At 43.7% G+C, this 16,322-nt stretch overlaps 1 protein-coding gene across 3 annotated transcripts in view; it reads left to right on the top strand.

Moving 5' to 3' along the window:
* Nucleotides 1-14,824, top strand: part of slc4a8 (solute carrier family 4 member 8) — a 29,071-nt gene extending 14,247 nt beyond the window's left edge. For 2 of the 3 annotated variants that reach the window (XM_069708604.1, XM_069708621.1), the window contains exons 3-25: nt 1-142; nt 578-713; nt 2,052-2,212; nt 5,278-5,454; nt 6,114-6,205; nt 6,627-6,784; nt 6,906-6,993; nt 7,093-7,239; nt 7,338-7,438; nt 8,151-8,325; nt 8,416-8,549; nt 8,629-8,874; nt 9,034-9,139; nt 9,522-9,683; nt 10,291-10,404; nt 10,482-10,643; nt 10,730-10,981; nt 11,238-11,306; nt 12,202-12,375; nt 12,473-12,604; nt 12,700-12,803; nt 13,042-13,147; nt 13,278-14,824. The exon at nt 1-142 is cut by the window's left edge and continues 11 nt beyond it. In XM_069708604.1, the coding sequence (XP_069564705.1) occupies nt 1-142; nt 578-713; nt 2,052-2,212; nt 5,278-5,454; nt 6,114-6,205; nt 6,627-6,784; nt 6,906-6,993; nt 7,093-7,239; nt 7,338-7,438; nt 8,151-8,325; nt 8,416-8,549; nt 8,629-8,874; nt 9,034-9,139; nt 9,522-9,683; nt 10,291-10,404; nt 10,482-10,643; nt 10,730-10,981; nt 11,238-11,306; nt 12,202-12,375; nt 12,473-12,604; nt 12,700-12,803; nt 13,042-13,147; nt 13,278-13,283 (3,144 nt within the window). In that variant the 3' untranslated portion in view covers nt 13,284-14,824. The remainder of the gene's footprint in view (nt 143-577; nt 714-2,051; nt 2,213-5,277; nt 5,455-6,113; nt 6,206-6,626; nt 6,785-6,905; nt 6,994-7,092; nt 7,240-7,337; nt 7,439-8,150; nt 8,326-8,415; nt 8,550-8,628; nt 8,875-9,033; nt 9,140-9,521; nt 9,684-10,290; nt 10,405-10,481; nt 10,644-10,729; nt 10,982-11,237; nt 11,307-12,201; nt 12,376-12,472; nt 12,605-12,699; nt 12,804-13,041; nt 13,148-13,277) is intronic. The other variant, XM_069708613.1, reaches the window with a different exon arrangement.
* The last annotated feature ends 1,498 nt before the right edge of the window (nt 14,825-16,322 follow it).

The raw sequence follows: 16,322 nt of genomic DNA, 5'->3' as shown, positions 1-16,322 counted from the left end.
CTGTTCGTGGGGGTTCGGATGCCCCGGCAGAGCCATCGTCACCACAAGACCCACGGCTCCCGCCACCGCAAGAGAGACCGGCGGGCGGGAAGCCTCGCGACGCAACAGAGCGAGGAAACGGAGACGACCGCCTCCAGTCATGGTAGCACACACACACGCACACACACACACACACACACACGCACACACACACACACACACACACACACGCATGCACACAACCTCCTCTTTCATTTTACTTTTGTTGTTTGAAGCTCATGCAGCCATTCATCAGTGAGAGATACAAAGACATGCAAACCCCCACCCACCCCCACCCATCCACCACCACAGAGGAGGCAAAATAGCTTATCAATACTGCGGGCGCTGCACACACACATCCAGCACTGCAGGGTCAAAATTGACAAGGCTGCTAATTAGCCAACAAAGCGCAGCAAGTAGTCAGCGTGTTGCATGTGTGTAAAGATTTCTGTGAACTGGAATATTAAAGTGAGAAGTGCCGCGTGTGCATTTTGAGAATCAGAGTCATGTCCTCTCCTCACGTCCTCACGTCCTCTCTCTCTCTCTCTCTCTCCGTCAGACACGCCGTCCCAGCGGGTCCAGTTCATCCTGGGCACCGAGGAGGACGCCGAGCACGTGTCCCACGAGCTGTTCACCGAGCTGGACGAGATCTGCGTGAAGGAAGGGAAGGATGCCGAGTGGAAGGAAACAGCCAGGTCAGGGTTTCCTCCGGGAGCTGTTGGTAGTAAAGCTCCCGGCAGCTCTGCAGCTCTGCACCGTTATGAAGAGGAGACGTGTACGAGTAGTAGTTACAGTTAAAGCTTAGTGGATCATTTTCCTGCTCGAGGCCAAAAAGCTCCAAAGGGAGAAATCACGTAAACACAGCAACGATTTCATTCATGCTGCTGTAAGTGACGAATGTCACTTTAAAAAGGCTGATGTGACATCTCTGTTTCCTCAGAGGAAACGATGGAAGCCATAAAACTGATGTAAGTGCGGATTTGGAAAACAGCTTTCTCTTTAAGGTTTAATGCTCCCCAGTTTCTGCACTGAGCCGATCTGGATTTACCAAACAGGGAAACTTAGAAGTAAAAAAAAAAGCTCCGCTGCCTCATATTTACTTCACAAACACCTTCACGGACAAACATTTCAGTTTTCAAGCCATCACATGAGTGATCACATGCAGAAAAACAAATCACAGACAAGGATTTATGCTGCAGGTAATTCTACTGAACTGGTGATTCTTTTCTCTTTTTGAGTGATTTATTATTCTTCAATCATTTTGTTTTATTTTTGAAACCCTGAATACTTTTAATGAGAATTACAGGATAGATATAAAAAAAAATGTAAGACCTTTTATGAAACAAAAGTCACATGAACATCGGAACAAGTTTTCCCTGCTTGTTTTTGCGGCACAATCATATAATTGGTTGTTTTTCACTTGGTTGGAGTTCATAAAGTTTTCGGCATGTTTTTATAAACTGGTGAGGAACGTGTTTTCCTAATTGGTTTGTGTTTTCCTACATTAGAAAAGAGTCTTTTAATGGGAGTATGAGGAAGAATCAAAGCAAGCAGAACCTGTTTCAGTTCTCACATGCTCTTCAGTCCTTTAACAAGTGAGACGACAATCTAAAATATTTATAAACATGTAAATAGGAAGTAATTAATGTGAATTAAATGATTGAAAACAAAGAAAAAAGGCAAAATTTTTGTAACAAGTGGACAAAGAAGATGAGGCTTTTATTCTTGTTGCAGTCACCGCCTATGAATGCAAAGAAGAGAAACTAGTGAAACATCTCAAATGAATTTTTCAGAGGAAATACAAATACAAAGCTAACACTACCTTTTCCTTCAGTACACGTATTGCTTTATTTATCATGCCTACTGATATCTTTAGTTATTTATAAGGTGCCTCTGTACTTTAGTAAATCGGCTTCTAATTGTGACTTCAGAGACTGTTAATATATCCTTTGAAATTTGGTGAGTAGTCTTTATACTTGAGTCCAAAAGTCTGAATGAGGCCCTGATCTCTCTCGTCTGTCTTCGCCCTGCAGGTGGCTGAAGTTCGAGGAGGACGTGGAGGACGGGGGGGAGAGGTGGAGCAAGCCTTACGTCGCTACGCTCTCCCTCCACAGCTTGTTTGAGCTGCGCAGCTGCATCATCAACGGCAGCGTGTTACTCGACATGCACGCCGACTGCATCGAGGAGATCGCAGGTGAGACGTTTTCCAACAGACGTGTATTAATGTCTCAGTACCACAATGAAAAAGACAACTGTCTTTTATAAGGGCGCTGGACGACATCAGTTCTCATCGTTGGTGCAAGTGACTGGTGTCTCTTCTATAAATGGATAAATAAATCCACCATTTATTTCCCTGTCTTCCTCTCCCCTGTCCTTAACAATCACTTCCTGCTCCTCTCCTTGAATTAATATCACATTCATTGTTATGAAGCAGACTCCGTATCTCAGCTAAAATGCCCCCCTGGATTTCAAATCAATTCATCCTGCTCAGAGAGGAACCGCACAGACAGTCCGGAGCTGAGAGGAGAATCAGACATTTAAGCTGTCAGTCGTAGAAAAGTGAAAATATACTTTGAAATCATTTCTTGTGACGTTAACATTGTGTAACGAGCACATCACCAGTCCGCTGTCATGCAGCTCTCTCAGCACACTGTTCTTTCTACTGAAGGCTGCGCTGCGTGATGAGGCTGAACAGATGCAGCGGGGTGCTTCTGTTTTATTGGATGATAGCAGCCGAACCAGAAAGTGTTGACTGTGATTGCATAAAATACACAGTAAGAAAAAGATAGTCCAAATTTATACGCGTGCATATTTGCAGTTAACTGTGCACCTGTAATTTGCGTGCATGCACACGATTGGATGAGGACTGTCCATGTGCATCCATGAGTGAGAGAATGGCCTCAGTCACAGACATATAAATGATTTATAAACACACATATACTGTAACTAATAATTGGTTCAGCTCTCCTTACTGTCTGCATTTTTATCAGTAAACTAATTCAAAGAATTAGAATTTTCCTGTCCATCACTCTGACACACACACACACACACACACACACACACACACACACACACACACACACACACACACACACACACACACACACACACACGTGTTCCCACATACATGCGAATGACCATGAGGTTGAAAGCGCTGCGTCACGCCGGCGTCCTCACGGTCAGACTCTGACAGGTTTACAGCCTGAACAACCTCGCTGCCTGCAGTCCTTCCTCCTCTCCACCTCTCCACTGCTCGTCTCTCCTCCATGTGACTCCTGCCAGCAGCACCTGCACTTCAAACAGTCATCATCATGAAGGACGAACACAAAACCTTTTTCTTTTTAAAGACTTATTTACTTATTTATTTTTTAACAGGTGGCAAACGTATTATTGAGCTGTATAAGATAGTATTTGTAATGGACCTGTCATGTAAGAGAATACTTGAATCAAGAAGGTAAAATGATACAAACCAGTTTATAGATATTGAAATGAAATTGATGTGTTACAACCGATAGCAATGGTTTTCAATGAAGCCACAGTCAGAACCAAACCATAAAAAAAGGTTCTTTATCCGAGGCTATTGGGTTAAAGGTCATTCTCACTGCTGACTCTTTTGCTTTTCAAACATTTCATGAAATCAATTTATTAGAATTCATTGTCATAAAGCTTCAAGTAATGTGATTAAATCAAGCGGCAACCATCAGTGACGTCGCTCGTTGGTTTGTGAACGTTATGAAGCCTTCAGTTCGGATTCTGTCCGTTGCTATCTTGCTAGTTCGGAGCGGTTTGGAGCAGGAAGTGACCATATTTGGACGAGCTGGGGGAGGAGCTAGCGGTGGATCTGATTGATCTGATTGGAAACCAGACGATACTACGTCCCGCCCACCGATAGCTGTAACCTGACTGCACCACAGGCCTGTCAATCAAACAGACACGCCCCCCCAAAACACACCTTTTTTTTTTAAATGAATGACAGGATTATTTTCAGATGGACCTCCAGAAAAATAAGAAGACGGAGCGACTTTAGCTAACAACACCGAGATAACTTGTGGGAAAAATCTATGCAGTTGAATGGGAGTCTATGGAGCCGGAGGCTTTTTGGAGCCGACCTCTAGTGGCACTCGGTGGTATTGCAGCTTAAGGCACTTCTGTATTGGCCTCATTTTTCAGACCTGGAAGCTACGAACACTTTTATATCCAGTCAATGAATTGAATTCTGCACCTCTGATGGAAACAGGAAGTCAGATATTGGAAGTTTGTTCTGGTTATGACTCGCTGTTGATTACAGTAATATTAGGACAGCATGTTGGAAAAACAAAGCAGAGGGTTTCACATAAAGGAGGCTACAAACACCAGTATTTTGTACATAATAGATAGTATTACATGTATGCCATTGTTATGCTGGCTGTCAGGCTGTCAGACGATACGCCGGTGGAAGAGCTGTGCTGTTGCTATGGTCTCGAATTCGATGAAACTGGAGTCCTTTCAAACCTCTTGAACGTGAGCGGAGGAAATATTAGATGAACCGTTTGTCAGTTTTTCTGGCTCCATTGTGTCGTTCTCTTGTCACTGTCCTTATTAACATGGCTGATTATACTGCTGCTGAGGTCAGTACATTAGCGCTGGCCTTAAAGTGTGCTCAGAATAAATCCAGGCACTGCAGTGTGTGAGTGTGCAGAACTATCTTAATGAAGGGCAGTTTAAATTTTACACCGTGAGAATGGGGAGATTTTGGGAAAGTGAAGACATGCTGGCCAGTGTGTGTGCATGTGTGTGCACATACAGTACATGTGTGTCTCGCTGACTGACAGTTGAGGAAGGAGGACAGGAAGGAAGATTCAGCGCCGACTTGCTGAGTCAGCGCTGGATCTGGATCAGAAACGGGGCAAAAGGAGGAGAGTGCTGAGAGCGACGGAGGGATGCTGATTATTCTGCGGTCCCTCATGACCAGATATGTTGAGCACATATTGACCTGAAGCTTCCAACATACACCTTCTGTTCAGACCCGTGCCATCAACAGATGTCTGAGCAGACTGTTGCATATTCATTTAAAATCAGCAGTTGCAGCAAAAACAAGTATTTTCTCAGATCAAGGAAGGTCATGTTGTTGAAAGTCGTTTTTAATTAGTTTTTTTTTTCATGGACCTAATTGATTACAAATGGATGAAAGCTCTGGAGTGTAAATGCATGTATATATCGTGCAGATAAAAGCTGTCGGATACCACTGATGTGATTATGAGTTTTATCCCTGCCTTGCAGACATGGTGCTGGACCACCAGGAGGCGTCCCACGAGCTGGACGACAGCGTCCGGGTGAGGGTGCGCGAGGCTCTGCTGAAGAGACACCACCACCAAAACGAGAAGAAGAAGAACCTGATGCCCATCGTACGCTCCATCGCAGAGGGAACACGCAAACAGTCGGAGCCTCATCTCACAGGTGGGTTTCACACTTTCTATCACACCAACACACCTTAGATCTTGTTGAGAGCATCAAAGGAGTTCACGCAGATCATGTTTTGTTGAAAGGCAATATCTTGACTTTAAGTTTTGTCTTCGATGTTGCACAATCAGTTTTTTGGTTTTTTTTCATCTGTGATGAAATTTTAGATGCGATTTTTCAATTTGAATTTAACTACAAAAAATAGACTGTAAGAAACTAAAAGCCCCAAAACTAGAATCAGTCCTACTACTTCAGTATGTGTGTGTTAACTATCAGTTTGTTATTGTTCACATAAAAGAAGCTGATTCAGCTGGCTTTGGTGGAGCTCAGCTATGTGAATAAATGTTGCTCAGCACGAGGAGTTCTCGAACACTTTTATTTTGTCAAAGTAGTTCTCAGAAGAAAAAAGGCTGGAGATCCCTGACATGGATTAATACACAAACAGATTAGCTGTCGAACAATTTCAGAACCAATGTGACCAAATGATTTGGACGTTTCTGAGCAAATGTCCCGAAAATTGCTGCTTTTCTAGATTTTATTTTATTTTTTTAGCCCTTTACATTTGGCAACACAATAAATACCACATGCTCTGTCTCTGATTCACTCTTGTTCTGCCTGAATCACACATACGCACCATCACCTTACCGTCCGTCCAGCAGGGTCGGCCACATCTCCTCACCCTCCTCCGCCCGCCGATGCAGCCAAGAACAGCGCCGGACAGGACAGCACTCATGTGGACCTCAGTAAGGTAGACGAGCAAGCTGTCAAACTTGTGTTTTTATTTTTCCTCTCAAGAATACGGATGGCTGCTGTAAATGCCAAATAACTCATTTGTTAACACGTCTGACTGCAGCAGATCTATTTTGGTTGTAAAAGGCTGTCGGCTCTGCGCGGGTAGTGTCGACCTCTGCTAAGGTCAATAATCGATGTTTGGTTTGTGTAAACATTAATATTAACGAGTAGGTCACACAGTGTCCTCCAGTAAACAACAGTGGGAACTAAATTATACAAAGCACTTTGACTGCCAGACTGTAAACCTCAGCTGCAAACAGAGGATTTAGAGGATTCTGCTACAGGATGCAGGTATATGTCTGGCACAAACAGCCACCACAAAAAGTTATATTTCTTTAATGTTAGCTGATAATAACTTTTCGGTTTTGTCCCAACAGGTGGACATGCACTTCATGAAAAAGATCCCGGAGGGTGCGGAGGCGTCCAACGTGCTGGTGGGAGAGCTGGACTTCCTGGAGAGGCCCATCGTGGCCTTCGTCCGCCTCTCCCCCGCCGTGCTGCTCACCGGACTCACCGAGGTCCCCATCCCCACCAGGTACACGGCCCGCCACCGCTACATGCAGACTACAATTCTGTTAGTCATAAAATCCAATTCTGTCAACTCAATAAACCAGAAGAGATTTATATACCATAATTCCTCTGCTGACAATTCTCAGGTTCCTCTTCATTCTCCTGGGCTCGGACGGAAAGGCTCAGCAGTACCACGAGATAGGACGCTCCATGGCGACCATCATGACGGACGAGGTTGGAGCTCCGTCAATTAAAATCAGGCTTCAGAAGAAATAAATATATCTCAGCAGACAACTAAGTTTCCTCCTTGTCCTTCTCTTCTCTCCGGACAAGATCTTCCACGATGTAGCGTACAAGGCGAAGGACAGAAGTGACCTGCTAGCGGGGATAGACGAGTTCCTGGACCAGGTGACCGTCCTGCCGCCGGGAGAGTGGGACCCGTCCATCCGCATCGAGCCCCCGAAGAACGTCCCCTCTCAGGTACAATGCTAATATCACATAATTGATGTATTTCTTGCAATTAAAGCAACAGCGTTAAACTTTTTTTTACATTTTTGTCTGTTCTTGGGTGTCTGCAGGAGAAGAGGAAGATGCCAGGAGTCCCGAACGGCACAGTCTGCCCGGTAGAGGAAGAGCTGCATGCCGAACATCACGGGCCAGAGCTGCAGAGGACGGGAAGGTAGGCGCAGTCTTGTTGCTTCAGCAATGTGGGGAACATAAAAGTCAAATTTATATCCCAAAAAGCAAGACGTATGTTCCCCCAGAATATACAACCACAAAGACAGCCTGTGTAGAGACACGTCGCGCCGGTCAGGTCTCTGCAGGGATGCGTCGCAGCCTCCGGGCTGAGTTCACACTCTTCAACATGTTGTCAGTTGCCGTGGCCACAAAATCTAAATTTGGACTGGTGAGGAGCTGAGATGGGACAAGCAAGTGACAACAGGCATGGTCGAGTGTGACAGCCCGAAGGGAGTCACGCACCAAAACAGTCTTCACTTCATTTTTTGAAGAGTAAAAGCGATCTTTCTAAACCAATAGTCCATGCTTCTTTGATGCACAAGAGATCAAAAAGATCAAAAATTCTTGATTTTACAGCAGATTTTCTCAAAAATTGTAATGATATGTGATCACTTTTGACAATAAGAAAGCAGCACAAGATTGTAATACAGTTTATAAATGTATGTTGTGAGCAGCATCTCTACATCTGAGTACCTTTTATTTACTGTAGAATTGCAGAATAAAATAATGCTGATATTGGATACACAAACCAACATGAGATTGAGGGCAGTTCTGGTGCTTTTCCTTTTCTTTTCTTTTTTCAAATTCAAGTACTACACAAGTAAGAGTACTAACATGTAAGAGTGCATTCTTTCCTGGTGTGTCCTGGTCAGGCTGTTCGGTGGTCTGATACTGGACATCAAGAGGAAAGCTCCGTTCTATCTGAGTGACTTTAAGGACGGCCTGAGTCTGCAGTGCGTGGCCTCCTTCCTCTTCCTCTACTGCGCCTGCATGTCTCCGGTCATCACCTTCGGAGGGCTGCTGGGCGAGGCGACGGAAGGTCGCATTGTGAGAGCACGAACACACTCCAGGACACTGGCTGCAAAATGTTTTGATGATGCCCTTCGGTGTGTAACTGAATGCTCTCTGCATTTCTAGAGTGCCATCGAGTCCTTGCTTGGCGCGTCCATGACTGGAGTAGCTTACTCTCTGTTTGCCGGTCAGCCTCTCACCATTCTGGGCAGCACCGGTCCTGTGCTGGTTTTTGAGAAAATCCTCTTCAAATTCTGCCGGTACGTGCAGCTTTTCAACAACTTCTACGGGACATTTTTACCTTCACCATCCTGAGATTCTCTCCGTCTTCCGTTTCAGGGACTACGGCCTGTCCTACCTTTCGCTGCGGACGTGCATCGGCTTGTGGACCGCCCTGCTCTGCTTTATATTGGTGGCCACAGACGCCAGCTCTCTGGTGTGCTACATCACCCGCTTCACGGAGGAGGCCTTCGCTGCCCTCATCTGCCTCATCTTCATCTATGAGGCCCTGGAGAAACTCTTCCATCTGGGAGAACTCTACCCCTTCAACACGAACAGCGATCTGGACAAACTCACACTGGCATAGTGAGGAACACCGTGTTTACTCTGCTAGTTTTTATTGTTTCATTGCGAAAGCATTCAGTAGAGATCGGATGCTTGCAGGCTGTTCCTGTTATGTTTGGCTGATTTTAACTGATAAAAGCATTGTTTTGGAGTCACTGATCTTCCTGTGTGTCTCTGCAGCTGTAGGTGTGCCGAGCCCGACAACCCCAGTAATAAAACCTTGGAGCTGTGGAGCAGGAGAAACATCACAGCCTCTGATGTGCCGTGGACCAACCTGACTGTCAAGGTAACCTAACAACACACTCACACACTCCTAATGACGCCTAATGTTGGTATAACTTTCACATGATAGCACACGCCGCGTGCGCTCAGGCCTGTTTACTTTTGTTAACATTCAACTAACCCCCTCACCTTCCCCCGAGCTGCTGACCTCTCTCAGGATCTTTGCAAACACTGACAAGGACAGGCGATCAATTAACCTTTCGCTTCTGTGTGTGTAACCGAGCTCGCCACCGGCCCGTCCTGTTCCAGCTGTACAAAGTGTTTTTCCTATTTTTTTTTTCATCTTTTTTCTGCTTTGATACTTGAGATAAAGTCTTCTAGTCTATTTTTACCGGAGTCGTTAGAGGTGATTTTGTCCTAATATATCCTCGGTTAATCTCTTCCAGGAGTGTATGAGTCTGCAGGGCCACTTTGTCGGGACGGCATGCGGCCACCACGGACCCTACACGCCAGATGTTCTCTTCTGGTCCTCTATCTTGTTCTTCTCCACGTTCTTCATGTCTGCCTTCCTCAAACAATTCAAGACGAGTCGTTATTTCCCCACCAAGGTAATCAACCAGTTAAACAGCCCACTCCAGGATAGATTATTATTATACTCTCCACTCGAGGCAGATGGCGGCCCACTTCTGAGCCCGGTTCTGTCGGAGGTTTGTTCCTGTTAAAAGGGAGTTTTTCCTTCCTTCTGTCGGAGGGTTGTTCCTGTTAAAAGGGAGTTTTTCCTTCCTTCTGTCGGAGGGTTGTTCCTGTTAAAAATGAGTTTTTCCTTTTCACTGTCGGGAGGTTTGTTCCTGTTAAAAGGGAGTTTTTCCTTCCTTCTGTCGGAGGTTTGTTCCTGTTAAAAGGGAGTTTTTCCTTCCTTCTGTCGGAGGGTTGTTCCTGTTAAAAGGGAGTTTTTCCTTCCTTCTGTCGGAGGGTTGTTCCTGTTAAAAGGGAGTTTTTCCTTCCTTCTGTCGGAGGTTTGTTCCTGTTAAAAATGAGCTTTTCCTTTTCACTGTCGGGAGGTTTTTCTAACTTAAAGGGTTTTCCTTCTAGCTTACGTGGAAATTGGTGAATTGTTGGGTTTCTCTGTATAATGTTGTTGAATTGAATTATTAGGACAGAAACCTGCTGCATTAGAAACCCCTCGTCTCTGGTGCTGTTATCTCTCGTGTGCAGGTGCGCTCCATGATCAGCGACTTTGCCGTGTTTATCACCATCGTTCTCATGGTCCTGCTCGACTTTGCCATCGGAGTTCCCTCTCAGAAGCTGAAGGTGCCGAGCAAGTTCCAGGTATGAAGGAATTATACAACGTATACAACCTCACCTGTATCGTTACGGCGTTATACGTCTACTAATTGTTCCTCCAGCCCACCAGAGATGATCGTGGTTGGTTGATCAATCCAATAGGACGCAACCCGTGGTGGACGATCCTGGCTGCCGCTATCCCTGCTCTTCTCTGCACCATCCTCATCTTCATGGACCAACAGATAACCGCGGTTATCATCAACCGCAAAGAGCACAAACTACTGGTGAGAAAAGAAAACACCTGAAAATTCAAACCGTATTTTACTGTCAGGTTTTCAAACGTGTATCTGAATGTCTCTTAATCATACAGAAGGGCTGTGGGTACCACCTGGACCTGCTGATGGTGGGGGTCATGCTGGCGGTGTGCTCCATCATGGGCTTGCCCTGGTTCGTGGCCGCCACAGTGCTGTCCATCTCTCATGTGAACAGTCTGAAGCTGGAGTCGGAGAGCTCGGCTCCCGGAGAGCAGCCTCGCTTCCTGGGCATCCGAGAGCAGAGGCTCACGGGCCTGCTCATCTTCCTGCTCATGGGCTGCTCTGTATTCATGACTGGAGCCCTGCAGGTCAGTCACACAAGCTGTGCAATGCTGCCCCCTTCTGGCTGAGACGTTTAAGTCAGGAGGATGAAAGCATGAAAAAGTAATAATAGACTTTTCTCACAGCAGACATTTTGAGGAGTCACCACAGGTGTAAAAGTCTTCAGTTAAATCTACAACCTCCCTTCTCTGACAAGTCAAAATGTCTGTTCTGAAAAAGGTCTCAAAAATAATCAAAGTTTGCTGATATTAAAAGTTGAATGATATTTTCTTTTTCTTGCAGTTTATTCCTATGCCTGTGTTGTACGGTGTTTTCCTCTACATGGGAGCCTCTTCTTTAAAAGGCATCCAGGTAATGACTTTAAATATGACTCAGGAACAAAGTCTTACGCAGCAAAGATAATTTACAGGAGAGCTCTAATTGAACTGGATTTTTTTTTTGGGGGGGGGGGCGATATATACAAATATCAGGAGGTAAAACTAATTCAAAATTAAAATAAGCCAAAAATAAATAAGACTAAATATATAATGGAGGCAGGATATTTTAATGTTCAAAAATAACATTTATCGTCAAAATTGACATCAGTGCACTGAAACAGTAAACTTCACTGTAAACGTAATAACTATAAATAATATATAATATATCATTTATATAAATAAAAAAACACACACACACACACAAAAAGAGAACAATTTCTAAATATTACCACGAGAATCTTTTTCTGTATTATGTTCTGTAAGTTCAATTGAGAGAAGACAGAAACTTGACAAAGGCAAAGTGCCAGAATTATTTGCCCACTTAATTTGATTTTTGGGGCTTTTGATAAAAAAAAAAATTCAGACAGTTTTGTCAAAACATTTGCATTGAAAGTTTGAAATGAACAACTCTGTCACATATTTATCTTCCTCTGTTGCACTTTGATGGTTATCACATGTAACTTCATGGACTCCACATAGCAATACACGAGTTTCACATCGGTGAATATAAGTGTTTCACATGTTTGATATTTGCAGCACATGTATATATTTCGGTTGGAACTTCAAAATGTTTTCACATTTCAAGTACTCGTGTTTACGCCCTCTCCTGATCTAATTAATGCTGTTGCATTTCATGAAGGCCTGGCAGTTAATTGTCTGAACTATGCAACAGAATTTGTCCGTCATAATCACTGCTATTATTTTGCCATCTGTTCCTCGGCTCCGCTCCGCATTGAATTCGCTCTCCACCACCTGCGTCTGCGCCGCAGTTCTTCGACCGTCTGAAGCTGTTCGGCATGCCAGCGAAGCACCAGCCGGACTTCATCTATCTGCGCCACGTCCCCCTGAGGAAGGTGCACCTGTTCACCGTCACCCAGCTCACCTGCCTGGTGCTGCTCTGGGTGATCAAGCATTCACCGGCTGCTATCGTCTTCCCCATGATGGTGAGCTGACCGCCGCCTGCGTCCGCTGTCTTCGCTCGTCTCCTCGTGTTCTTCCGTTTAAATCTGTCTTTGTTTTTTTTATTTCCTGTGCCCGCAGGTTCTGGCTCTGGTTTTCATCCGTAAGGTGCTGGACTTGTGCTTCTCCAAGCGAGAGCTGAGCTACCTCGATGACTTGATGCCTGAGTGGAAGAAGAAAAATCTTGACGACGCTTCCAAAAATATAGAAGAGGTAGTGTAAATCTTTAAATGCACAGTTCATCTTTGAGATTCAGAAAACATGCAGATATTGAGGTGATATTTTTATGGCATGTTCGTTTCTGGTAGGAATCGGAGGTAATGCTCATTGCAAAAACAGAAGACACGACGACAGTTCAGATTCCCATGGAGAGCAGCAAGCCCGATGCCACTCTGAAAGCACACGATCCAAGGTGAGAACACACACTCAGACTTACATGGACGGGAGGGACAGCAGCTGATCGGTAAGACCATCAGTTCAATGTGTCACTCTCCCTCTTGTATGGCCGTCTTTTAGTATATGGGTGTGTGGTGCTCTGTTTCTAAGTGTCCCCCGTGAATAGCGACACTCTTCGACGCCTCCCTGAGCCCCTCCTCATCCTCTGTCTGCTTTCTGCTCCTCCCCTCCTGTTTACTCTCCGTGCTCCTCAGGTCTGACCCCTCTGATATTAATATATCCGATGAAATGTCTAAAACCACCATGTGGAAATCCCTCAACTCCAATCAGAAGGACGCTCGTCCTGTGGCTGCTAAAAAGGCAAGACCGTACCCTCTTTTTGGCTTCACGCTTTGTCTTCTGGAAATATCCCCGCTGGTCACCTCCTTCTTCAGGTGTTTTGCGCTTGAACTTGTCATTCAAAACTCGTTCTCTCATAACTCTGTTTCAGGACTGAAGAGATGGCATTCATCGATGAGTAAAGGACGTCTGCACTCCTGACAGACTGAGCTGCATCACCCGACCGCGGCTCACAGGATGCTTTTAAAACATCCGCAACTTCGAGAAAATTAAGTCTCAACAGTTTGTACCAGCTACCCATAATGCATAGCACCGTCCACACGCAAAGACACAAGTGCAGCACACTCACACACTTCTGCTTCTGTCTTTACGAGGTTTGTAAACAGATTCCGCATTTCAAATCTTATTTCCCCCGAACCAAAGCTCGGAAATGAAAACCAATGCAAACATATAACGTCATCACCAGAACAGCATCAGCCTCTCAAACCATCTGAACACCTCTGCCTCCAGCTCCTAAACCAGACAGGGAAACAGGCCTGGAGATAAAAGATGATATTGAAGATGAAACCGTATTCATCTGTGAGGATCCGATACCATCAAACACCTCACTTTAAATTTATTTTCTGGAGAGCAGTGACACACGACTCGGCAAATTTAATCTGGAGACAAAATCCTGGAGCTGCTCCGCAATAAAACAAGTGCACAAGGACGCTCTGACGATCTCCTGGCAGCCGATGCAAAAGGTGTTTTTTCTGTCTGACAGCTGGAAACTGGACATTCATGTTAAACTGATTTGGATCAAATCGCCTCACGATTCAGAAGCACTGATTCAGTATCCGCCAAAAAAGCCGGGATGGTTTCTTCTCACCTCTGAGGTGTGCAGCTTTAACTCGTCTTTAAATAGCACCTAAAAACCAGGAGGTGAAATCAGCTGCAGATTTTAGGAGAACTTAACTGCACTTCACCCCTTATACAAGTATAATCAACTGTTAATAAGATATTGATTAACGCAGCTTTAAAGCCATGTGGTCCTCACAAAGATAGAAAGGCAAACACACAACCACAGCTTCTTCTCTCCTCCTTCATCACCTGTCTACTGTTCACTCAGCTGGGCGACGTAACGGCGTCTAAACGCTCCTTTAAAAACCAACCAGGTTATTTTTATTCATCCGTCATCGCTCCTTCAGTCTCTTTTTATTCAATGTGCCATGAGTGCATTCCTTCTTTTTTAAATTGTGATGATTATTTTGTAGGTTTTTAAAATGACATCGCAGCTTCAGTAACACTTTTTTCTCTCTTTCAGAGGACATAAAACTCAGTGTGTCCGTTTCTGTGTGACGATGTAAAACTGTGAGTGTTAGAAGACCCACTTCAGTGGCATCAATAACCTGCTTTTTGAGGTGTAATCTTTTTCCCTTTATGGATGTTCGTCTTTGAATTGTGTCGGACGGAGGTTTGTTCTGTCAAATGTTTGTCGCCTGTTTCGTACGGTTTCTTAATTTCTTTACCTCAGACGAGATCACGAACGCTCCTGCGAGACACTTTGGACGACGTCAGGTCAGGAAAAACCTGAGTGGACAAATTATGTGTGTTTGAATGCAAGAGAGAGAGAGAGAGAGAGAGAGAGAGAGTGAGTGAGTGAGTGTGTGTGTGTGTGTGTGTGTGTGTGTGTGTGTGTGTGTGTGTGTGTGTGTGTGTGTGTGTGTGTGTGTGTGTGTGTGTGTGTGTGTGTGTGTGTGTGTGTGTGTGTGTTTTGGGGGGGAATCAGGATTTTCTTTTAAGCAATAATTTACCCACAATCCAACCAAACTTGCCCGTTCCACAGCTTTTTATTGATCAGTACGACCTTGTTGATTCATCTTCAGGTGGAATTTAAAGCCATTTTTATTACATGTGCCAAAAACAAAATTGCAACAATTAAACTTCACAGAAGTTGTTTTGACATTCATCGTGCTGATTCCCGTCTCCGTCGGGATAAACAAGGTTCTGCTGAGATGTTCTCCCCCCGTTGTTTTCTTATTTAGAGTCACATCTGGTGGTTGAATTTTATTTATTATACTTATATATATATATATATATATATATTTATTTATACTCACTTTTCTGAGTGTCGCCTCCAAGCAAAACGGGATCAGAAAGATGACGGTTCGAAGGAATGATCTTTAAAACAATATTTTATTTGTAGTTGCACTTTTCTGTAGATAAACGAGTTGTGATATATTTTATTTTCCACAGCTCTATTAAGCAATTCAATTATTTTACAAAAATGTATTCTTTATTTTTAGATATAAAATGTTCTCCTAATTTCCTGTACATACTGTAATAAGAGAGATTAGCTGGGAGAAGACTGCAGCTTGCAACGAATGCTTCGACGAATGAATGAAAATCAGTCACGACTTATTAAATGCAGAGCGAAGCTGTCCGCTGTGAAACATCGGAGTTTGTCTAATAAACTGCAGCTGTCACATCCTTTCATCCCTGTGGAGGGATCATAAAACAATAATGAGTTGATTTTTAATTAAACCACTAAAAATACTAATCAACACTTTATTTTTAATGTGATTTCAGGGGAAATATTTGCATTTAAAAGGAGAAAACTGCTGAAAAGTCCTCAGTTGGACTCTGATTGAAGATATTTAAATTACACATCGACATCTTAAAGTGAGAATATGAAAGTTTAGTTTACAAAAATAAATGGATTACAAAATAGATCACAAAAATATGACGTTTGCTAACAAGAGCCACCAAAAGCTACCAATCATACGTTAGTGGGAATGAAATAATATAATTTAATTAATTAAAATATTTCATGCATTGAAAAATTAAAATGTACAACAATAACATCTAGTTAAATTACAATTAATGAATTATTTCACAACCATTTTCATGGGTTCGTCCTCCATAGTCTTCTGTTTAAAGTGCACAAGTGATGTGATTTATTTATTCTGTCAGACTTTGAATGTGTTTGTGCATCTGAGAACCCTTGACTAAATTAACAAATGGCATGACTAAGATATTATTCATTGTGTAAATATGTATTCGAAATCACACGAGTGAGTAAATAATGGTGTGAATTGAGATTCAATGATAAAATCACTGTGTTTAAAGACTGTAAATGTGCTGTAACAAAAATAATTGAATTATTAGCCGTTTTAATGAGCATTATGTGTCTTAAGCTTGACTTTCAACTCATCAA

The sequence above is a fragment of the Brachyistius frenatus genome, unplaced genomic scaffold, assembly GCF_029030835.1.
Source record: "Brachyistius frenatus isolate BFR_SWC_R1_liver_20210118 unplaced genomic scaffold, ASM2903083v1 Contig_4, whole genome shotgun sequence".
Taxonomy (NCBI): Eukaryota; Metazoa; Chordata; class Actinopteri; family Embiotocidae; genus Brachyistius; species Brachyistius frenatus.
This window is presented reverse-complemented; position numbering and strand designations above follow the sequence as displayed.